General features: G+C 39.2%; 2 protein-coding genes across 2 annotated transcripts in view; one reads left to right on the top strand and one right to left on the bottom strand.

Annotated features, from left to right (window-relative positions):
* Positions 1-10,838, bottom strand: part of LOC126213223 (inhibitor of growth protein 5-like) — a 39,714-nt gene extending 28,876 nt beyond the window's left edge. The window contains exons 1-2 of the mRNA XM_049940867.1: positions 10,614-10,838; positions 5,022-5,260 (exon numbers count right to left, since the gene is read on the bottom strand). Of these exons, the coding sequence (XP_049796824.1) occupies positions 5,022-5,260; positions 10,614-10,650 (276 nt within the window). The 5' untranslated portion in view covers positions 10,651-10,838. The remainder of the gene's footprint in view (positions 1-5,021; positions 5,261-10,613) is intronic.
* Positions 10,839-10,877: 39 nt separating this feature from the next.
* LOC126213224 (synaptobrevin homolog YKT6) overlaps positions 10,878-16,412 on the top strand; it is a 59,513-nt gene continuing 53,978 nt past the window's right edge. The window contains exon 1 of the mRNA XM_049940868.1: positions 10,878-11,496. Within this exon, the coding sequence (XP_049796825.1) occupies positions 11,310-11,496 (187 nt within the window). The 5' untranslated portion in view covers positions 10,878-11,309. The remainder of the gene's footprint in view (positions 11,497-16,412) is intronic.

The following is a 16,412-nucleotide window of genomic DNA, read 5'->3' as shown; positions in this document are numbered from 1 at the left end:
TCCCTGACCCCGCGGGAATCGAACCTGGGAACGGGTGATAATCGATTCCAAAAATGCATTTCCCGCCATCAGGAGAGAAACCCAACACCTCACAGCTCGTCTCCATTTGCACAGCATTTTGTTCAGAGAATCAACAGACGTGGAATCTGTAGGGCACAAACACAGATCACACGGAGATGATCGCGCATAATGATAAAGGTATTGACATACGAAATTCTCAACACTTCACTGAGGCTACATAATGTTATCCGCCGATCCTCACGGACAATCACAGCAGCTGTGTTGATGTTGACTTTAGTCACAGCAGAAGCCGAAACACCCGGCCCAACACAGAAGTTGGCCTTCTTTGAAGTCCACAAACTACCTCCAGAACACTGTTGCACGAGGTAGCTCATCTTCAGTGTATGCTTGTTGCAATTATTTAAGTTCCAGTGGCCATACACTTTAAATGAGCACAGAATTTTATTGCACCATACTGCTCCTCTCTTGTCACCTGTTCTGCTATGTGAAATGCAAAGAGTGTCTACAAAATATAGCATTACTGCCAAACTACCAATATGTGAGTGCTGCTGCCTCAGGACATTACACACAAAAACCCGCTCTAATCAAATATTCTTGGGCAGATAGGGAATTATCATGGAACTTGCAGGAAAAACAAGGCAGTCTCACTTTTTGTTGATCAGTCCTCATATATTGTATTATACTGCTGAAGATCGTTTATTTTACCTCCTCAGGGTGACACTACTGAATGAAGAAAAGTCCTTGCCTCAAAACATCTATCCTGTTCTGTAACTCTGTTTACACCCCTTTGCTACCACATCCATGCTAGCACGTAGTTCCAGAAATGAAGGTAAGCACAATTCTTACTGATACTTTCACACTTACAACTCTCTCTCAGCTAGTTTAAGGCTTTAACACATGACTGATACTGAAAGAAACACTTTTCACCAGTTAATAAGAAGCTTGTAAAGGACATACAATGTTGAATAATTTTGAATGCTCACGACTCGATGTGGAATGTATGCTGTCCAACAGCTTCAATCCTTTTTAATAATAATAATAATAATAATAATAATATTAAAAAGAACCACCTGGAATTTTCATAGCCACCCATGGATTATCATCCTATTCACCACCTCAGAAATCATGGTATGTTACAGAAAACCAGCAAAATGTTTCTGATAAAAAGACTGTGAATATCTTTGATAGGCAGGACTCTCAGGTCGAACCACAGCCACATCCCTGGAAATTGCGACATATTTGGAAACAAGAAAGTCAAATCTTTGTGACAAGCACAATTACAAATTTCATGGGAGTCTCAGGCTATCATATACTATCACCTGACTGGTTATGATCAATGATAACAAACTGCCATTTGCAGCATGTAACAGTAGAGTCAGGGACAGCTTAAGTGCACTCTAAGCAACTAAGTTTATATACAGGGTGTACATAAAGCCAGGGAACACTTTCAAATATTTATTGCACAAGAACCAAACATTGTACAGATATCATACACATCTCATATTGATGAGTAACACTGAAAGTTTTTTTTTATGTATACCGCCACAGCGTAGTTTGGTAATTTGCTGATAGTCACCACTAGTAGCAAACATGGCAGCTGTGCAACAGAAGGGGACAGCTGTTTCATGAAATGACCTCCCTGATCACCAGATCTCACTCCGTGTGTCTTTTTTCAGTGGGGACACATTAAAGATCTGGTGTATGTATTGCCTCTACCATGTGATGTAGCAGAACTCCGGGAGAGAACACGGGAGGCGATTGCCATAGTTGACGATGCATTGCTGGGACGGGTATGGCAAGAATTCGAGTACCGTATTTACTCGAATCTAAGCCGCACTTGATTCTAAGCCGCACCTGAAATATGAGACTCAAAATTCAAGGGGAGAGAAAAGTTTTAGACCACCCTAACATAACACAATTGAGGTCGAATGGATGAAGATACAGCTACAGTAGTTTGGCCCGAGCCGTAAGCTTAACAGTTAAGCTTTACCAAGTAGCCATTGCTATGTCAATTAATCAAAATGACAGTCACAATCGCATTATTTATTTTGTCGCCAACAGGTTTCAACCTGTGATGGGTCATCTTTAGGGCAATTTACACTGTAAAGTTATAATATTAGTAAGTAATCATGTACAAGCAATCGCTGCTATCTCCACGCAACTATGTTGTCTAAAAATTCATTGCTATGTGTCAAATGCTCCGTCCACATTTATACAGGTACCCTTCCTTTTTCACGTGCTTTGTCTGGTTTGAATAGCTTGCTTATTTTACTTTGATCTGATAAGTGACGTTCTCTTTGTTATAGGTGTTTAAATCACTCTAAGCTGAAAATGCATTATTGTACTGTGTCATGCACTGTTCGTCGCATTCCGATAATGAGTGTTTACGACCAGTCGCCGCTTGCGGCAGGGCCTGCTTTTGTATGTGCTACCGCGGCTTACAAAAAAGAGAGATTGTCTCATTAGAGAAACAATGGCAAGAGACTGCTATATGTTGTTACTTACACTGCTGCTTTCTTTGATAATGACCAACATGAACCAAATAATAGTCTGCGTTATGATATAAGATGTTCTGAACGAGAGTTTAGCGAAAAATTTTCTCGGTTTGAAAATCTTTGCAGACACCTCTTTAATACATTACATTCTGCACAGAAATTATAGTCATCTTAGATTTAAAAATCCAGTCAGTTGCCGTGCTTCATTTCTGATTGTATCACTATTCAGCATAAGAATAATACGAATATAAACATGATACGATATGTATATTCTTCCGCATTTGCTGTTGTCTCACTCTAGTTTCGTAGTTCGTTAGGCAGACAGAATTTAAATGAGATAGCAGCAAACACGAAAGAATACATGGCATAATGTTTAGATTCTTCTACCTTTTCTTTTAATTTATTTACTGACGCAGAGGTTTTGGCACGGTATTTTTCTTTGTGCCTGCAAAGCATGCCTATGTAGTGCTACATATATTCGACGGCAGAAATTAGTTGTGGCGGCACCTTCCAACATTTTTCAGAGCTTCCGCTTAATTTGCACTAGATTCTAAGCCACAGGGGTTTTCTGAATTACAAAAACTGGAAAAAAAGTGCGGCTTAGATTTGAGTAAATATGGAAGTGTATTGACGTCTGCCGGGTCACTCATGGTTCGCATATCGAATGTATGTAAAAAAACTTACACAGTTTCTCTTCAAAATGCAATATGTACGACATCCTTACAATGTTTAGTTCTTGTGCAATAAATAATTGAAAGTGTTCCCAGACTTTATGTATGCCCAGTGCATTGCATCATCATTTATAACATATCATGATCATGTAATTACCAAGCTGATGGCCATTAATTACAGACATGTCACAAACAAAAGACAGACAGTTTATTTCCGTGTCGGACATGGTCCGTCGGAAGTTGTATCCCTTAAAAAGACTACCTGTGAACAACTAAATAGAAAGTAATATACACTCCTGGAAATGGAAAAAAGAACACATTGACACCGGTGTGTCAGACCCACCATACTTGCTCCGGACACTGCGAGAGGGCTGTACAAGCAATGATCACACGCATGGCACAGCGGACACACAAGAAACCGTGGTGTTGGCCGTCGAATGGCGCTAGCTGCGCAGCATTTGTGCACCGCCGCTGTCAGTGTCAGCCAGTTTGCCGTGGCATACGGAGCTCCATCGCAGTCTTTAACACTGGTAGCATGCCGCGACAGTGTGGACGTGAACCGTATGTGCAGTTGACGGACTTTGAGCGAGGGCGTATAGTGGGCATGCGGGAGGCCGGGTGGACGTACCGCCGAATTGCTCAACACGTGGGGCGTGAGGTCTCCACAGTACATCGATGTTGTCGCCAGTGGTCAGCGGAAGGTGCACGTGCCCGTCGACCTGGGACCGGACCGCAGCGACGCACGGATGCACGCCAAGACCGTAGGATCCTACGCAGTGCCGTAGGGGACCGCACCGCCACTTCCCAGCAAATTAGGGACACTGTTGCTCCTGGGGTATCGGCGAGGACCATTCGCAACCGTCTCCATGAAGCTGGGCTACGGTCCCGCACACCGTTAGGCCGTCTTCCGCTCACGCCCCAACATCGTGCAGCCCGCCTCCAGTGGTGTCGCGACAGGCGTGAATGGAGGGACGAATGGAGACGTGTCGTCTTCAGCGATGAGAGTCGCTTCTTCCTCGGTGCCAATGATGGTCGTATGCGTGTTTGGCACCGTGCAGGTGAGCGCCACAATCAGGACTGCATACGACCGAGGCACACAGGGCCAACACCCGGCATCATGGTGTGGGAAGCGATCTCCTACACTGGCCGTACACCACTGGTGATCGTCGAGGGGACACTGAATGGTGCACGGTACATCCAAACCGTCATCGAACCCATCGTTCTACCATTCCTAGACCGGCAAGGGAACTTGCTGTTCCAACAGGACAATGCACGTCCGCATGTATCCCGTGCCACCCAACGTGCTCTAGAAGGTGTAAGTCAACTACCCTGGCCAGCAAGATCTCCGGATCTGTCCCCCATTGAGCATGTTTGGGACTGGATGAAGCGTCGTCTCACGCGGTCTGCACGTCCTGCACGAACGCTGGTCCAACTGAGGCGCCAGGTGGAAATAGCATGGCAAGCCGTTCCACAGGACTACATCCAGCATCTCTACGATCGTCTCCATGGGAGAATAGCAGCCTGCATTGCTGCGAAAGGTGGATATACACTGTACTAGTGCCGACATTGTGCATGCTCTGTTGCCTGTGTCTATGTGCCTGTGGTTCTGTCAGTGTGATCATGTGATGTATCTGACCCCAGGAATGTGTCAATAAAGTTTCCCCTTCCTGGGACAATGAATTCACGGTGTTCTTATTTCAATTTCCAGGAGTGTATGTGAACTTTGAAAGGTAGAAATTATGTGGTCACAAAATCTTCAGGTATCCATCAATCCATACTAACACAAACATATTAAAAAAGAACAAGGCAGAGGTGAGGGGCAGAGCGTACGTACCAGCTCGTAGGTCTGGATAGCCAGTTGCACCTTGTCATCCCCGTACTCCTTGGCCTTGTCAAACAGGTTCTGTATGTTGTTCATCTGCTCGCGGCGGCGTTCCGCTGGCATCGTGCGCACCTGCTGCAGATACTCCCCGGCCAGCTTATCGATGTTGCGCATCAGGTCCTGTGCCCGCTTGTCCAAGTCCCGCATCAGCATGAAGTTCCGCTGCAGCTCGATTGGCAGGTGCTCCAGGCCTGAAATGTTAACCGACCGTCCATAATGCAATGTCCCTGCAAAATTGAGAACTACTGTATCGGGACAAATACAAGGCGCACCCCTAATTTTCTGGGAGGGGGGGGGGGGGCAAAGAGAGAAAGCCAACAGAGAAAACTTTCTGCCACATTACGGCAAAATGTTGTAATGGTGTGTGTGTCTTTTTATTGCGCGCTGCATAACAGGAAGTGGATGACTGCATTTATATTTGATATGGAGAATGGGAAGGTAACTTTATGTGATGAGAGAATGACCTGTAGCGAAGCAAGAGGATGAGGTTAGGTTGGAATGTGACAACGTGATTGTGAGCTGGCAATGCCAACAAATCTCTACACAAAAATATGGTTCGCCATGTTCACATTCAATAATTCATTGCAACGGAAGACACAGGTTCACGGTAACTGCATTTTTGCTTATATTACTCTTTTCAAAATACTGTCAATCTTAGTCACATTGTCTGTTTTTTAATGTACATGAATTATGCAGAAATACCAGCATTCCAATGAGAATTTGAGGGTTTCTGAGCAGGAAACCAAGGGAGGAGGGAGGGAGGGGGGGAGATATCCTTGAAGCTAAAAGAAGAATCTTTAAAATAAATGAAAAATGGCCCCAATTAACCTACACCAAACTACACAGAGCTGACTAACCATAGAACAACAGTATTCTCAGTGTTGGGAGGGGTGTGTTTTAAATAATGAACACGCGAAGTTTGCTTTGGTCAAGCATTCATTCAGTTATTAGCATCCATAACAGCTTGAGAATTATTAATCGGTCTGAGCACAACTTATGTCTATACTGCTCTGATCAATCAACAGAACTGTCCTCTTTCATTCAGGAAAACATGTGGTAATCACAATTATGTTTCACGTCTCCGGCTTGTGACTGTAATGCATGCAGCCCATTCAAATTGGTCAGTGGAAATTTAACGCTTTCAAGTCTCACAGACTCGCTTATACGATGTTAGAGTAGCTGGGGTACAAAATTTACACCACAATAATTACCTCCCGCAAACAACATCTAAAACATAAGCCATTTATGATCTATGAGATGGTTAGATTGCTACTCAACACATAGGCCTAGAGTAGTGCTGTCTGGCAGGCAAGGCACTCTGGAAAAAAACTATTCCATATGTGTGTGTGTTTTGCCCACAACTGAACCACATCTACATCTATACTCTGCAAACCACCGTGAGGTGCATGGCAGAGGGAACATCCCATCGTACCTGTTATTAGAGTTTCTTCCTGTTCCATTCACATATGGACTATGGGGAGAATGATTGTTTGGATGCCTCTGTGCATGTAGTAATTATTCTAATCTTATCCTCACGATCACTACGAGAGTGATACATAGGGGACTGTAATATATTCCTAGAGTCATCATTTAAAGCTGTTTCCGAAACTCTTAATTGACTTTCTCAGGATGGTTTATGCCTATCTTCAGAAGTCTTCCAGTTTAATTCCTTCAGTATCTCTGTGACTATCTCCTATGAATTAAACAAACCCATGACGATTCATTCTGCACTTTTCTGTATACATTCAATATCCCCTATATGTCCTATTAGGTATGGATTCCACACACTTTAACAATATCCTGGAACCAGTCACACAAGTGATTTGTAAGCAATCTCCTTTGTAGACTGATTTCACTTTCCCAGTTTTCTACCAATAAACCGAACTCTACGACCTAATTTACCCACAATAGACTATATGATCATTCCATTTTATTTCCTTACGAAGTGTTACACCCAGGTATTTGTTAAGTGTTGGCCGATTCCAACAGTTACTTAATGATATTAGTCATAGGAAACCACATTTTTTCATATTGTGACATGCACAATTTTACATTTCTGAACATATAAAGCAAGTTGCTAATATTCGCACCACTTTGAAATCTTATCCATGCCTGACTGAATATTTATGAAGCTTTGTTCAGATATTACTTCATTATAGATGACTGCATAATTTGCAAAAAGCCTGATGTTACTATTAAGGTTGTCTGCAAGATCATTAATATACAACATGCACAGCAAAGGTCCTGACGCACTTCCCTGGGGCACACCTGTAATTACTTCTACGTCTGAGGATGACTCTCCATCCAAGATACAGTGCTGTGTCCTCCCTACCAAAAAGTCCTCAGTCCAGTCACAGACGGCCAGCCACAAGGACTTAGATGGCTGGTATCTAGCAGCCTTTTTGCAATGTATATGAATGTGACTTAACAGCTACTTTCTGCGGTGAGTAAGAATCTAGCTTTTTCAAGTTGTTGTTGTCACTCCAGCCTGGATTTTTCACTGTTCATTTATGATGTATGACTGACACTGTTATTTCCACTTTCCTGTACAGCTAAAATGAACTTCACAATATCCACCAAACACATTATTACATTCCTGCCACATTTAACAAACATTTCATCATAAAAACTAAAACTGCAAGGTGAATTCAGAAAAGTAGGCCTATCTTAGATAATGGACAAGTCTTTGACGAGTATTTTGATACTTGCTATTTCAACTGTGTGTATGGATTCAGATTTAAGTGAGCAGCTTTTGTGGAAACATGTAAATAGTCAAAATGCATTCCAGTTTTAGTACATTTGTCAGATACTTTTTGAAACAAATTTCGTGTCACTCTGCATCCAATTATTTATATTGAAAATCTCATTTTGATAGTTTGGAATGTTACTGTAAACATATCAAGGATAAAATAAAACAATGACAAATCCGGGATGGAACACAGGCATTGAGTCACAAATATGTGTGTTTTCTACTTCTAGATGTCTTTATTCAAAAATTCAAAAGTTGACTTTTTTTTTTTTTTTTTTTGCACACTTTTCCCCTGTGGTTGTCTGGGAGTCAACACTGTCTCTATATGGTGGATAGCAATCTATCCTTTTGAAATTGTTGTTAATTCGGTAGAAAAGAAATTGGGTCAACAGAAGCGTCCGATTCCACACATCGGCTTTGACCCGTGACATAAGGCTGTTGTTGTGTGTGACGTCACGATGGCGCGGAGTTTAGTTTGTGAGTCGCGTGTTTGTAGGCGTCATTTTGATGCGATCTCTGGTGCTCTCTGGTTGTGTGTTAGGCAATATTTTTGGTTTAGTTTGAGTGTGTGGCATGTTTACAGGGGGCGTATTGTTGCAGTCGGTGGTTCTATCTGGTGGTGTTAGTTTATGGGCAGCATGTTATGTGGTGTATAGGGTTAATTTGCGTGGTAACATTGCACGTGTGTGGTATCGGTGGTGACTGTGCTTTCAGCGGAATATTTTTCAGCGCGTTAACGATTTTTGGTTTTGTTATTGTAGTTTTTTTCTGGTTGTCGTGTGTGAATTTTGGTAAATTGCATTGTTTATGTCTTTGGTAGGTATGGATATGACTGACAAGGTCAACAGTTTTCCGTTGTCGACGATGATGGGGGACAGTGGGTTGTCTCTAATAAAATTTCTTCAGCTATTCGGCCTGTTGGCTTAAGTTGTGAAGTGTTCAGTGTGTCGTGAAGAAATGAGGCTTACTAAAAGTCCGGCGTCTCAGACCAGGGACGGCTATGTGTGGAGATGTCGTAAGGATAACAGGTCACAGGACGGGTTTGATTCCAATATTTATTTATTTATGTGGTAGGATTAAGTGTGGTGGCGGTGAAAGTTTTGAGATTTATAGTGTGGTATCAGTAGTTGCTGTTGACCTATATAGGTCAAGGGAAGTGTTCGATTCCAATTTTGTTGTGTTTTTTGAGGTAGTGGTGATTCTGGACGTGGTTGTAGTTTTCGGTTTATAGTTTTTTAGAATTAGCTAACAATGTGATGTCACACCGATACACTGATGATGGCTCTAATATGGCAAAGATAAAAACCCATCAACAGTTGACATTGAACAATGTGAAATCATCAGCAAAATAAAATTAAAGAAACTGATGGCACTTTCAAGGAAATAGGAGTTTTGGGCATGGAATGTTCTTGTTATTAACGCATTCAAACACATTAAAAACTTGGAAATATTAGACCGCAGTGGAAAAACAGGGATTTTCACAAGGACCTAAACATAAGCTATAAAATACCATATGTATTTAAAAAGAAGACAGGACACATTTGTTGGCTTTGCCAAATCACAACTGAATGGTCACCATCCAACCTAATCGAGACTTTGGGCTAAGCTTCAGTCAAGTCCATCACGACATTCTCATAAATTTAAGAGAAAAATAGTAGTTATAATAAACAACACAACCCAAAACATTTTCCCTCAGTTGATTGCCTTTCCCACTAGACATATGTGTAGATCTAGTAAACAAGACGATCTGAGCCACTTCCGCGAGAAATAAACAACATATTATAAACAAAACATACTAGGCCTACTGGCATTTACAACTGCAGCATAAAAACAAAAACATCCCACATACCACCTGGACAATCAATAGTTCGTATTGACCTGACTTTTCAAGGCTATTTGGTGATGAAAATTTACTGACAATAGAAAATTCATGTGTATGATTGATGCACTCTTCAGAAACAAAACAGCCGGAAATACGAATTACATCAATACAGTAAAACCAAACTTTCTGTTAGATTTCAGTGATTCATATAGAACAGTGTGAGATAATATTGATGTAACAGTCTCTCACTGGTATTATGAAGATGTGCGAAGTAGGATACAACTCTCGATCAATCCATACGCATTACGCTTCCACATCGATCAGATTCGTTCACAGCCGATTCAGTATTTTAAAAATCAGGCATTACTTACGGTTGCAACCTATTTGGCCGAGATATATATGCGATCAATTTGCTCAAAGAATGATTGTAACTTCCATTTCGATAACGCACTCAAAACCAGCAATTCTACAAATTCTGAGTAAATGACTGCAAGGAATCAATACAATGCTTTTAAAAAATAAAATAATATAAACACTCCTCTAACAATAAAGACCCTAGTTATTGCGCACCAATTGTTAAGACGAATTAATACCAGTTCAATATAATGCATCTTATAGCTAAAAAAAAAATTACCGCTAGTTTTTCTAGCTCCTTAAGTTTCATTTCAGCAGGGCCCGATAACGCAGCTGGGTCATTTAAAATAATGAAAATGCAATTGCAAAGGGTGAGAATATCATTACAACCTATTGTTTCAAAACTATTTGTTGGTGGTTTTTATTTCGATCAATTGATTCATGTATAAAGTGACAACATTAACCGTTCTGGAAGTTTCGAGAGGGTAACCTTTAATTGCCTATACAGTGGCATTTTTACCCGTAAATACCAAAAATATGGGATAGGTATTATTCGTGTCAAACTTCTTACTTCAATTTTCCCTCTTACGTCATATTCAGAGACACAGTAATTACTTACTGTCTAAATAATGTTCCAAATACAGTGCACACGTCATTGTTGCGATTGGAAGAAAATCCTATAGACAAATATAAATGAGCATCATTTATCCTTATCACATCAAAATGTCCATCTTCCTGTCCACTTCACTGGCCTCTTCCGTTTTTCATTTCATTACAGCAAATTTTATCAACCAGACGGTTAATTCCACACAGCTTCCACTTCACAGTCGATACCTTATTACGTGGTCTCTGGAACACAGCCAACTGAACAACGTTAACTGGTTGCCAACATCACAGATGTGACACATACATGTGTCCTTTTAATTTGGACAAACTGGAAGACGATCAAATAAGTGAGGGGCAATGTGTCAAAAAGTTTGTGCGTGAAATTCCGTGACGTTTATTGGTTGATGAACAGTTGTTATATAGAGAAAGAAACGAAAGGGTGTTTTCATTAGCAGCTGAGTGATTATTTCAGCTTTGTTTCCCCTATGGTGGAGCTAGTTCCTATATTTACATCAAGGCATATACTCATTTCAGTCACTCTCTTCTGTGTCTTCCACAAGTGCTTGTTAGGGAAGTGAAAATTATCTCCCGCTATAGAGATATCAACCTGTTGAACTTCTGATTAATCTAGCTGACATCTGTGCGTTCTTTCGACAGTTAATCGATATCGAAGGGTTAAAAGTTGACAAAGTGTATAAAATTGTTAAATATGAAGTTGTACGCGCTGAATATCCTTTATAAAGGACCAAACGGTGCAGTTTGGCTGAAAACATCATACGAGCTGGCCAGCTTCAGTTACTTTCAGAGAAGCAGCATCCAAGAATTTATGGCGTTTGCGAGTAAAACTATAGTTGAGAGGACACACACGCCAGCTAGGCAGTCGGTTCGTGAGAAAGGTAAGAATATTCAACGTTGTTATATTTAACATAAGATTGGTTGACGTTTGTTCTGTAACCCGTACGTGGGAAAATGGGGCGGGGGGGGGGGGAGGAGGAGAGCGATTAGCGTGCTGATCACACGCCAACACGTTTCGGTGGACACATTCAGTTCTGTGGAAAGAGAGACACAGTAACGGCTTATACTGATACCAAGAATTACAATTTAAGTTAACCATCACAGTTGAAACTAATTATTTGGTGTACAGTAGTCGGCTTAAAAATCGTAAAACGTGCAAGAGTTGACCATATTTTGTTCTACATAAGAGAAAATTAGGCCTACAGAAAACTTTGTAAACGATTGGTAATTATTCTGTCATTTTATACATGTGGTGATGTCATAACTTGGCCACCATAGGAGCAGAAAAATTCGAAACTGAGCATAGCACTAAAAATTCGTCACCAGTGGATACATAGACAGTGTACTTAAATTTTACTCTCAGATATGTGATAGTGAGACACAATTGGTATGGTATAAAGCCATATATTATTTGAGAGTTTTAATCAATAATTCGCAGCTAATGGTTTCACAGTGTTTGGAAATTACAGCACCATCAAATACAAGTAGGTCACTGCTTATAATAGTTGCTCAAGCACAGCCCAGGATGTTGCTCAGTAAAATTTAACCAATCCAGTGTGCTTAAAAATAGACCAACTAACCCACATGTATACTTGAAGATGTACAATTCAATGCTGTTGATTTTTTTCCCATTCATCTTTACTTTTTGTCAGCATCTTTTAACTGTGGGCCCAGTATGTTTGGGATTAATGTGTTTTGCCCATAATATTTAATTTCTCTAGTATAATTACAAAATCTGTACACCTGGTTTACTCTGTGCTTGTTGTTTATTCTGTGATCCACAGCGACTTATTCTTTTTTCTTCATGTTCTGTGCATTGTTAAAACACAGTTTCGATAAAGGGTTAGTATTTACAAAACCTCTGCATGTACACACATACACTACAAACCACTGTGAAATGCATGGCCACTGTTTTTTTTTTTTCATGGCACCACATGTAAGGGTTCTTCCCATTCAGAGTGGAGGAAGAATGACTTCTTAACTGGCTGTGTGTGTGTTTTTTGTAATTAGTCTGATTTTTTTGTCTTAGGGTCTGCCAGTCCAGTTTTTTAATGTCTGTGATTTGTTAGCACTCTCCTTGGTAGATTGACTGCATTTTCCCAGTATTCTACCAATCAATCAAAGTCCTCCTACTGCCTTATGTAACTGAGACTATGATCATTCCATTTCATATGCCCATAAATTGTTAGATACGGTTATTTGTGTGTGTGGGGGCTGATTATAATGATGAATTGTTGATACTGTAGGTATGACACATCTTTTTGTTCCGTGAAGTGCTTAACTTTACATTTCTATTCATTTAACCATTATCTCATGATGTGACTTTTCTGTAGCATATATTGCGAAGTGTGGCATATGGGGTCCTGCTGTTTAAAGCAATGATTTAAGGCATAAATCATTTGAAAATTTTAGTTATACAACATTTATTTTAATGATTAAGTGTTTTTTAAAATATGCCTTGTTGATTTAATGGCACTAAATAAAGCATGCAGTATTTTATGTTTTATCACACAAATTAATATACTTTTGAATGATTTTTAAATTGTACATGTAAATGTTCTGTTGGAGAACTGAATTTTACCCTCTAAAAACTATGGTATCTCTGTAGCAAGTAAATTTTCACATGTAATTAAATTCCAGAGTCTAAATTTGTACAAAACTGAAGTAGATAGGTACAAAACCTAAGTCTGCAAAACTGACATTCAGTGCTACCTCTTCCTTTACTAACACTCGGAACATATTTGATGTTAACATACACTTTAATTATTTTAATGGACAATCGGAAACATTCCTATTTTTATTTGAGAACTAGACAGCTGTTTTTATAAATTACACTGCTCGTTACAGTATTTCCTACAGTGTAATTTAAGCAATATTCCCATCAACATTGTCCTGAAGGTCTTCCTCTGAATGATCCTCTTGTTTGCTATCAGGATTTTGATAACTGACTATTGTAAAATTGTTGTCTTTTGCATCTGCTTCTTGATCACAGATATCCTCCTCCATCCACCATCTAACAATTTCATCAAACTTGGACCATTAAAATTTTGTACCTTGTTGGGGAGGGGGGTTCTAAGAATCTCCAACATTTGTCAGCTGTAAACAAAGAGGTGATAATGCAGCCAATTTGAGGAGGATGAAGGGAGGGGGGAGATACAGAAACAATTCTGCCAGAATTGACCTTGGAGAGAGTGAGCTCGAAAACTTTTGTACGGCCTGAGAGACTGCACCTCTTGAGTTCATGGTTAAATTAAGTGACCCATCTTTGCACCACCTTCAGATCTTATCAAGATCTGATTGAATATTTCTGCAGCTTTTTGCAGCTTCACTATAGATAACTGTGTGGCAAGTATGAGGGTGCTGTTAATATTACCTGCTATACCACTGATATACAACATCAACTACAAGGATACCAAAACTATTGTGGAGGGCACCTAAAAAGTTACTCCTAGATCTGTTGGTGACTATGCCGGCCGGTGTGGCCGAGTGGTTCTAGGCGCTTCAGTCTGGAACCGCGCGACCGCTACGGTCGAAGGTTCGAATCCTGCCTCGGGCATGGCTGTGTGTGATGTCCTTAGGTTAGTTAGGTTTAAGTAGTTGGGTCATTCCATGTTAAAGAGACTTTGTGACAAAAAAATTAAAATGACAATATTTCAAATATAATCTTAAAAATGCCAAGTTAAAAGTACATTTGTTCATTGCAAAATAATCATGACTATGAAAAAATTAAATTTCTACCTTCACTAAGTGTTTAAAGTGCACTACTCTATGGCACCACAGAGAGGTATGTTTTATGCTATTTCCAGATGCGTATTAGTTGTGTTATCTGTGGCTGATTGTTCTATTGTTGCAAAGAATATTGAAGTCAACATTGTTATAGCTCACAATAATTCATTTTGTTGAGCTAAGCTAATTGCATTTCTTTATTTTGTTAGTTTTATAATATATGTGCAGCTTGTAACACCCGTAACAAAAAAGATACAAAAGTTTAATTTGTAATCTAGTAAATTTGTTGTGTACAATACCTTTCTGTAAAAGTGAGGTTATGCACATGTTTCACAATATCATACCATTACATGGCATTTTGAAGTCTTATTTAACACTCTTAGAGCTGTTACGGGTGTTACTAATTTTTGTTTCGGGTGTTACTTAACACATGCGTAACACCCGTAACTTGAATTGGAAGGTTTAATGCCACCTTCAGCTTTAGTAGGCCTAGGCCCTACATTTAAATTATAACCAAAGGGTATTATTATGAACGGAAAAAGTTTTTTAACTATGTTTATTACATATGAAAACAGTTTTAAGCTTGAAAGCAAAAATTTTTATTCCTCTGCATACACTTGTTTAAGCACTGCACCTACATTATAAAAGTTAATTGGGGCATTAACCTGAATCAACTGATGTTCTCCTAAAAAGTTAATTAAGCCCAAAATTCTTTAGATTACATATAGTTTATGTTTTCCATTCTAACTTTCCCAAGGACAACAATATTGCTAACCTCAATTTTAAATTTTATATAGGCCCAGTAAACTGCTTATTGAGGCAAATTCTAGTCATTCATAAGAGCCTACAATTTCATAAGCATACTTGAGTCTTTGAGCAAAGCTGTTCCAAGCAATCACAAGGAATTAAGTTGTAATTCACAGAACGAAGACTGTGTTTTTGGGTCATGCCAGGAATGTCAAATTAAATTGAGCAAATTTATCCCAGAAGGCTTTGACGTAACTAAAAAGATTGTCTGGCAGCAATGGGAAAATGATGCGAAACATTGTCCTTGTCTTAGTGAACATTCAGGGAGCTGCGATGATGCCTGGTTGACAAATTGCCGCAGTTTAAAAAACATTGCTACGTGAAGATAAAGCAGAGTGATTTCATCAAAGAAAAGAAAAAACAGCCTTGACGCTGAAGAATGTGTTCTTCAAATGGACTTTGCAGAGAATTATGCTCTAATTTCACAAGATGAGGTACAGAGTGCGCTTTCTGCATTTAGTTTGCAAACCATGAAGTCAGGTCCTATGCAGTCATCAGTAATGACTTTCACACACAAAATATTTTGTGTGGACTTCTCTTAAAACTGTTATAACGGACATTAAAAAAGCGTTTCCTAAAGTTAAAAAAGTTTTTATATTTTCTAACAACTGTGCTGGGCAGTTCAAAAATTTTTTGTGTAATAAATAGCTTTATCCTTCAAATATGTTTCCTAAGTACATACTTTTATTCCAAATAAACTACAATACTTCTTTTCTTTTTATGCAATTGTAAGATGTAAATTTATTCCTCCGAGAATAAAATCTGATGCATCTATGTAACACCCGTAACATTTAATGTAACACCCGTAACAGCAAAAAAAAAAAAAAAAAAAAAATATATATATATATATATATATATATATATATATATATATATATATATATATATATATATATAAAGTTATGATGTCCAAAAAAATAAAAATTTATATTTCAAAATAAAATTTGGGGCAATACCTCTTAACAGGTGTTTTACAAGAATAAAAGCTTCATCAAGTTTGCAGAAATTAGAGAATTCCCTAACTCATAACAGGGGCCAGGTCTACTTTTGGTAACACCCGTAACACTACTTTTTTGATTAATAGCCAGGAGAACAATAAAACAATTCCAGTATCAACATTTCTAAGATGAAATATATTGTAAGCCTTAAAAGTTTTCAATATTAAATTCAATAAATATACTTCCTTACATTATTTCTCCTGATTTTAAGGTGTGTACATGTAACACCCGTAACTGTGGAAATGCCCAGTTCTAAGTTCTAGGGG

Source organism: Schistocerca nitens, chromosome 11 (genome assembly GCF_023898315.1).
Source record: "Schistocerca nitens isolate TAMUIC-IGC-003100 chromosome 11, iqSchNite1.1, whole genome shotgun sequence".
Taxonomy (NCBI): domain Eukaryota; kingdom Metazoa; phylum Arthropoda; class Insecta; order Orthoptera; family Acrididae; genus Schistocerca; species Schistocerca nitens.
Note: the sequence above shows the minus strand (reverse complement) of the source record. Positions and strands in the feature narration are given on the sequence as shown.